The sequence below is a fragment of the Musa acuminata genome, chromosome BXJ1-4, assembly GCF_036884655.1.
Source record: "Musa acuminata AAA Group cultivar baxijiao chromosome BXJ1-4, Cavendish_Baxijiao_AAA, whole genome shotgun sequence".
Lineage (NCBI taxonomy): Eukaryota > Viridiplantae > Streptophyta > Magnoliopsida > Zingiberales > Musaceae > Musa > Musa acuminata.
Window position 1 is genome coordinate 33,236,894 of NC_088330.1, and position 8,756 is coordinate 33,245,649.

General features: G+C 42.2%; 1 protein-coding gene across 1 annotated transcript; it reads left to right on the top strand.

Moving 5' to 3' along the window:
- The first annotated feature begins 7,327 nt into the window (after positions 1-7,327).
- Positions 7,328-8,656, top strand: LOC135582842 (anthocyanin 5-aromatic acyltransferase-like). The gene has a single exon (XM_065180615.1). The coding sequence runs from the start codon at positions 7,328-7,330 to the stop codon at positions 8,654-8,656; it is 1,329 nt and encodes a 442-aa protein (XP_065036687.1).
- The last annotated feature ends 100 nt before the right edge of the window (positions 8,657-8,756 follow it).

Here is an 8,756-nt window from a genome sequence, read left to right on the forward strand (position 1 = left end):
AATAAAATTTTCATTCATAAAAAGATAGTTACATTATCTTTGGGATCCTTACATTCCAAAATAGACTTCCCAACCTAAAAGAAAGAAAAAAAAAACAAAATACAAAAATAGAGGATAAGTTGACTCGATCACCCTTATAAAATTTTGATGATATCATACTTAGGGATTAGGTTAGGAGCTAGAGAGTTAGCTAACTGAACAGATTCTTCAGGTCGATACCTTGATGTGAGGTGGGGTCCCTTTCATAGGTCCTCCAATTGTCGACGCCCCTTTGACCTTGTTGTCGCCCTCGACTTCTCCTCCTATAGTGAAGATGGTCATCTCTCTTTAGCCATCGATGTCGTCTAACTTGATAATAACGACCTTGCTATTAGTGAGATGATCAACGGCGGAGTCTTTCAAAAGGGTCAACATGGGGTGGTTATATATGGCTCGAGAGATTACTAGTTCATAACCAAAGGTAAAGAAATTGTATCCCAACCTAGTTGATCCATTTTTAAACCCCGAGGAGGCCTTGTACTTAGCCACCCCGCACACCTCTACCTTGGTCTCATGCTCCCCGACCCTCTCCTACTATTAGAGTAGTTCTTCATTAGCTCTTCAGAGGTTATTGATCTCTATCTTAAGAGTCAATTGTTCAGTTTTAAGGTGGTTGGCATTAGCCTTAGCTTCAAGGGCCTTCTAGTATTCTCGGTTGCTTTCTAACTTCTCTACTTCGATTAATCCCCTCAAGGATATGGCCTGCATATACATTGTTGTTGTTGTCTCCTCCATCGCCATCGTTGCTCCCTCTAGTTCATCGACCCAATCCTAGAGCCACGTCGACCTAACCTCCTATTGAGACTTCTCAACAACCACATCATCTCACTACTTTTTCACAGCCTCAACCTCCTAGAGTAGATGATCGATGGCAGCCGAGAAATCTTAGGCTCAATCAGAAACAAACAGAGGTCATAAGCTATTGGTGAGGCAAAATAAGATCTCAATTCGAGAAATTGATGAAATTTAAATCTTCTTAAAAGTAATAAAGTTCAACACTTACTATGTTCAGGTGCTTATGTGTGTTAGACAAATATCTTATGTGGACCTCAAATAGAGGCCCTTGACTAGTGTCGAGTGCAAGAGGCACCGGCTCCAAGAGATGGTCTCCCTCGGAACCTCTCATGGCCAACTAGAACCTGTTAGGTTCAAGTTGGGGACACAAATATCCCCTTCCCCTAGTGTCCATCATGTTGCTGATTTGTAGCCATAAGAATTCCATAGATCAAAGACATCTCCATCACTGATGAAAGTAACATACCACATGGGACAGTCAAGGGTCCCACCCCTGAAGTGTTTGAAAGACAAGGGTGGGATACTGCTATTGCTGCTTGGGCGCACAAGTCTCATTTTGCTCTGCTACCACCCACTAATCCCCCGAAGCTTGGGGAGTTAGACCACCTTGAGGGCTTGACTAACAAAACCCCCTCCTCTCGACGTCTCTACTAGCTAGGTTGAGGTGGTGATGGAGGGGGAGTAGGCGAGTACTTTTGTCCAACCAGGGGGCATGTTGACCCCTTCCATTTAGTAACTAGTCGATAGTGCTCCCTGTCAACATCTTCCTCTTGTTAGGCTCGAGCTAACTCGGGTTGAGAAACAACACTCTTTGTCCCCCACCTTAGCAATAGGTGTTGCATTCGAGGATGCTCCATTGAATATCCATATATGTAAAGAAAAGATTGAAAGTTAGCCAATTGAAGCAAACCCTTTAAAAACAACAACTCTAACTTCTTACCTCGATCAGTTGAGCTTAGGCCCGAATTAACAAGCCACTGCTCAATCATCTAAAGGATAGCAGCGGATTTGGACAGTGCTAGAGATAGTCTATGAAATTGCTCTTTTTTCAACCTATGCAACCTCAGGGCAGCATTAGAAAACTTATGGTTTAACCAAGCTAAACAAATCGGCAAACCGTTTCTCAAAAGAAAAAAAAAAAAAAGTATCTCCTCTTCCAACCTTCAAAGGAGGTCGGAGTATGAGGAAATACATTAACCCCCTGAAGCACAAACTATAACAAGCTAATGGGAGAGTCATCGTCAGGATGATCTAAGTTCTTGCACATTCCCTGATAAGCACTATAAGAAAATGCTAGGAATTTGGTGCTATCTAGGTGGATGAGAACATTCAATAATTGAAAGCTTCAACAAAAAGTGTTTGGAGATGGAAACAAAGCCCCACCTCCAATGCATATATGTTTATGCAAAATATATGACATGACACATAAGGCCGGCCACTCGATTGAGTAGGCACTAGCTTGAACTTAGTAAGTATATAATACACCACCAAGAGCATCTCCAAATTAGAGGTCGACACATCGAGTCTAAATTGAAGGACTCCACTATAGGTTGAGGAGTCGCACCACAAGATGGATTCACCTCTAGAGGTGACGGGTAGCCTCCATCGGTGCAATTGATTCAACTCCTTTCAAGACTGAAGTTTTCATCGCTGACATCAAGGGTGGTGACAATGGTGACAAGATAGGATCGATGATCTATCAAAGTGTAAAGTGTTGGGAGATAAGACTTAAGATTATTGAATCTTGGATTTTGATGATGAAATCAATTGATGAGTTAACGATCTAATCTGTGTTTTAAGTGATGCAGGACTAGCTTCAATCAAGGAAAGACAAATCGATTAAAGTAGTGAAATCATATATTGAGCTGGAACTTGTTAGGAGATTGAACGTCGAGCCGAAGGATTGGTCGACGTGTCGGTAGAAGGTTTCATGTCATAAGTTTGGGCATCGGGCTAGAAGGATCAGACATTGCGCTAAAGAGATCAGATATTGCGGAGGTCAACATGCCGATTGGGTAATACATCACAAGAGAGGACGATACGCCGAAAGGATCGGACAAAGCGTCGGATTAACCAATGATATGCCAGACAACATAGTATTATATTCGTAATCGATTGTGTCTAGATTGAAGTAGTCATGATTATAATTGAGTTGGTTTTGGGAGGAACCCTACTAACTCAATTAGGGGCATATTGGGCCTAAGTTGAGACTATTTTAGGCTAAATGGAAGGCTCATTTAGTGACCAAAGGATAGGTTGAATCGCCTATGAGCTAGAAAAGTCAAGAGCAGGTGGTGGTACCGCCTAGACATAATCTCTCATACTGTGTTAGGCAGTGGTATCACCAAGTGTCAGGGTTGTAGGTGGTGGTACCGCTAGGACCCAAGAAACCTAGGATGAGACCTTTTTTGGCTCTATTTTTTAAGTTATTTGGGGTCTATAAATACCCCAGCTATTCCTGCTTGAAGGAGCATGAAATTGAGTAGAAAAGAGGAAAAATATACTCAAGAAAAAAGTATTGTAATCTTTTTAAAATTAGTAAGTCTCTTCCTCCTAGAGTTAGAAGGTTTCTAAGGGAGGAGTGAGGTCTAAAAGAGATATGTAAAGGTTTTCTCTTGAGCTTATGAAAAGGAGAAAGAGTTATAATGGTAGTTAATCTTCACCCATTAGAAAGAAGATTAGTAGTGGAAGTCGATGGCCTCGAGTGAAGAGAAATCGGGAGTGAATATAGGTCACGACGATCGAACTATGATAAATCCGATGTACTCTTTTCCTTTGTTGCTTACTTTTATTACTTAGCTACTCACTTTACTTTACATTTACTCTAAGTCAAGCTTAAACACTTTTTGATACGAGCTTTATCGAAATAATTTTTCTAAATCATCGATATTTTTTTACGTAAACATTAATTCACCCCCCCTCTTAGTATCAATTTCGGTCCTAACAAGGATGGCATCATAGACCTTTGGTCATATCAATATCTCTGAGTGTATTATTCATAAATATTTGAGTTGCAAGTTAAAAGGAGTAACTATGGTAGTAAACCACTATTTATAGGGGTTGAAGATGATGCTTCCTCTGTCTGATTGCTTGGTCAGCTACTAAGCACCTCGAAGGGAGTAGGGCATGCGGCATTAGCCAGCATGCCCTAAGGCACACGACGAAATCCTAACTATGTAGTGGTTATTCAAATTGTTGGGGAGATCATTTTGAATCTGTCATGATATATGTAATGGCCACATAGTAGATGGCAATTGTGCCACATCCCCCTTTCATTGTACGTGGGTATGTGATCAGTTATCAAATCATGTTCGAATCCGCTCAAATTCTCCCACCAGCCAAAGAATGGGTGTGCTCGGCACATGCCGTAGTCGGCCCTCTACAGCATCATGCACTAGCCTTTTGTGCACCATCACACTTGGTCTCCCAACCCTTCCTACACCACCACTTTTGGCTTCACTAGCCCATTGTGCACCATTGCACTTGCCTTCCCGACTCTTCATGCACCACTGTGCTTAGCTTCACTGGCCCTTTAAGTATCATTGCACCTAGCCACCCGAGCCTTCGTGCACCATTGACCTTGTTGATCCATTATGCATCTTCACCATGCTATCACACCTAGCCATATCATGCCACCACATTATTGAACTCGACTACATCATCCCCTTATGCTACTATGCCTAAGCGAAGTACTAACTGTTGACATCCCACATAGTACAATCAAGTCGAGCATACCAAGTTGGATAGCTCGAGTCAAGCATTTCATCATCTCTCACATAGACAACATATATCAACTAAATCGTACTTCCCAATTAGTTATCTACTCCGATCCTCAACTGAAGAAGTAGGAGGGCATGTGTTATGGCAAAAGTGACATGGTTGACCTGTCGGCACTCTACGCTAGCACTACCTCTTTGTGTTTGACACCTCCTCTCCACGTGATCAAGTTACCTGGTCAACACGTGGGCGAGCTAATATCACATAAGCAATATAGTAAATGAGTATAACAACCCAATATCAGTCGATGGTAGTTCCAACTGATGTAATAAACAAATACAATGGCTTGGCATCAACAAGGATAGTTATGATCAATTCTTATACCTTTGTTACTGAACAAATTACGTAACAAGCCTCCCAAGCACTTACTATAAAATAGGTTGTACAAGTATGCCCATCGCATTAAACAATTGAAGTCTGACTTATTTGACTAGATTGCTAACTTAAGCATCAGAGGGGCTTCGTTGGGAATACTCTTGATGTAGTTTTGTAGGTTTTGAATGGTTGACTCGATGAATTGAGATAGGCTCTAGTACATTTAACTGAAAATGATTTTGCATTATCTAATAGCTCACAATAAAAAATAACTTAAGCATCAAATTAATTTTATCTAATAATCGATAAAATAAAAATAATAACTTAGGAAAAATCAAATTCGTGTTTGATAAAATAAAAAAATATCAAGGATGATTTAAAAAAAAACTCTATTTTTTTAGATCGTATGTCTCATATTTTCATATTTTTATGATAGTGCCCCTGATCTTGAAAATTTTCTTTTCTTCCCTTTCCCACAATCACTTTCACCCGGTCGGTGCCACCTACCCTTTCCCACCTATTGCCTTTGTCGCTGCTCTCCTGCCTATCATCACGAGGCTCGTCATTCCCCATCGCACCCCTCACCCCCGTATGCATCCTTCCCTATTGTGCCCCTCAACTCCGCATGCACCCTTTCTGTCGCATGACTCACCTGCAATGCCTCCTCTTGTGCGACACCTAAGTGACTATTGTGTCGTCGCCGATGGCATGATGCTGCTTACACCTCTATCACCCCACGGAGTCATGTTCTACATAAATGGCTCACGATCTAAAAGTTATGGGGGTAGTTCTATACCTAATTTAATCATTGGTGATATGATGAGGTGAGATAGTTACCACTAGGATCTAATTCATGTTGGAATATCTTATAAGTATTCTTAGTTTTACCTCTTGTTTAATATTATTTTGATTTTCTTAATTTAAAGTATTATTTTTTTAATTATGTCATAATATTTTGTTTTTATCATTTCCTTGCTCCTTTATCCTCAACACTGTTTCATGGGATGAGGGTTCACCTCCGTGGAGTAGAGCTGACGACAATATGCCATGAAGAAACTCACCTCCTTTACTCTATGGGGTGATGACAACCAGATGGATACCCACTTCCTTTGCTCTATGGGGCGGGAAGAGAAGGGTAGGCAACATCGACGGGTGAAGGCAAGGAAGGGAGTAAGAAAAGTATTTTCGAAAATAAAAAATTAAGGATATTATTTAAAAAATGAAAATAGGAGATACTATAAAAAAAATATTTTATTTCAAAGAAATCGTTCAAAAATCAATCCCGTAAACTCAGAAAACTTGTGGGCAATTATATGCAATCTTCCATATATCATCCACATGGTCTAGTCACGAGCGAAGTCATATCACTGTAGTGAGATGTCTCATCTCTAAAGTCTTATCACTGAAGTGAGGTGTCCCATCTCGTGCTACTCATCATATGTTAATCATCCATAAATATTAAGATATATGAAAGATGCAAAAGTTTTTTTTTTTAAGGTACTTTTCATATTTCAATAGTTTTTTATTTTTTTAATGGATCGAGAGTATATTGGTCAATCAATTTTGGACTGATATATATTTTTAGTCTTTTTAATATATTTATAATAATTTTCCAAAGTAATGTAAGTCTATTCAAAATCATAAATATTTATTTATTTATTTTTTTATTTCTAATCCAGTAAGGATATATATTTAAAATCTAATTTTTATGAGAATATTTTTATTAGGTTTTTGGGTTTACTTACTTCAATTGTAATATTTTTTAATTAAACTTATAATGTTTCGAAGAAGGTGTCAAAAATAAGTCTCTATATTTAATTATTCTTATTTTTAAATCAATAAAAATAATTATTAGAAATTTTATTTTTATATATAAGTTAGTTTCTATTGGATTTTGAGTTTGTTTTTTTAGTTACAGTATTTTTAAATAGACTTATAATATATTGATAAAATAATTAAAAAAATACTATAAATTTATTAAAAAATAATAATATTTTTGAATAGGATATATGAACAGAAAATGTGAGAGTATTTCGGAGATTATGAAGAGATGGAAATTTTTTTTTCGAGAAATCGTCTAAAAAATTATATAGAGATATCATTGGACATACAAAAGATTGAGAACACCAACTAACCCGTGAAAGGTTGGTTTATGTATGTGGACTTCAATTCGCACATGTCGATCATATAACTATACATTATCTTGCAGTGATCGAGGAACGCAGTCGAGAAAGAATCCCGCGTTTATCACATGGTAAGCCCATAGTCCAGTGGACGAGCTCTGAGGTTTCCGATCACGGATCGTAGGCGTGCATAAAGCAAGCTCCAACTTCCAACGAGCCTATTGCCATTGTGAATCTCGTGTTGTCAAGGGGGAATCGAGCGAAGCGTAGCTATTACGATGGAGTCGGCCGGAGAAGTGAGAGTGTTGGAGCAATCCCGGATCTTCCCATCGATGGGATCGGCGGCGCCGCCGCCCTCTCTTCCGCTCACCTTCTTCGACGTCCTCTGGTCGACCTCCGGTCCCTTCCGCCGCCTCTTCTTCTACGACTTCCCCCACCCCGCTGCAGTCTTCGCCGACTCGGTACTGCCGAAGCTGAAGTCGTCCTTGTCCCTCGCGCTTGCCCGGTTCTACCCGCTGGCGGGCAACCTCAGATGCTCCAGCCACGACGACGTCTCCGAGGTCGGTTGGATCGAAGGCGAATCAGTGTCATTCGTCTTGGCCGAGTGCGACAGCGGGTTCCACGAGCTCTCTGGTGACTACGCGCGCGACGTATCCAAGCTGCAGCGGTTGGCGCCCCGGCCGATCTGGTCGGGTGCCGCGAAGCCCTTGTTGGCTGTGCAGGTCACCGTGTTCCCCGACCAAGGCTTAACCATCGGGATATGGGCGCATCACGTCGCGTGCGACGGCACGAGCTTCACGCGCTTCGTGAAATCGTGGGCGTCCGCTTGCCGAGCCGGGGAGATCGTGGAGCCGGCGGCACCGTTATTCGACAGGACGGCGATCCCTAATCCCCTTCAGCTGCGTTCCGTCAACTTCATTCCAGGTTACGAGAGCTCCGGGACCCGTGAAGCGTCGACCCTAGCCTCCAACTTGGTTACCGCCACGTTCGCCCTCGGACAAGATCACATCCGGCGTCTCAAGTGCTGGGTGATGGCCAAGGCCGGGGAGCGCAACACCACCTTCCATTGCTCGACGGTGGTGGTGACCTACGCGTACGTGTGGGTCTGCCTCATGAAGACGTTGGGCGACGCAGGCGACGAGACCGCGCACTTCACATTCACGGCGGATGCCCGGGGTCGTCTGCCGTCGCCAGTGCCCGAGACATACTTCGGCAACTGCATCGTCCCGTGCTTTGTGGAGGTGAAGGTGAGCGATCTGGTCGGGGAGGACGGCATCTTCGCCGCCTCCGAGGCCATCGGGAAGGCCATAGAAGACCTGAAACACGGCGCCCTTAAGGGTGTGCACGGCATGTGCGAGAGATGGCATCACGCCACGCAAAAACTTCCCATGACCCTGGCGGGATCACCCAAGTTCAAAGTTTACGATACTGATTTCGGATGGGGAAGACCGGTGAAGGTTAAGATTGTGATGCATAGGAGCCGAGCCGTATGGCTGCAGGAAAGCAGAAGAGGAGTTGGCGTGGAAATTGGCTTATCATTCGAGCAGCATCAGATGGATGTGTTCGAGAGGCACTTCCTCAGTGGCCTGAAACTTCTTCCTGAATAGATCTGCCTGGAGATCGAGTGAGGTTTGCTGATGAAGCTGAAATGTTTGTGCTCGTGCTTGATCTTGTCGTTGTTTCCAGTACGTGAACCCTACTAATTAT

Bases quoted from the DNA above. Each gene is read 5' to 3' on its own strand.
- LOC135582842 (XM_065180615.1), top strand. From the start codon at position 7,328: ATGGAGTCGGCCGGAGAAGTGAGAGTGTTGGAGCAATCCCGGATCTTC.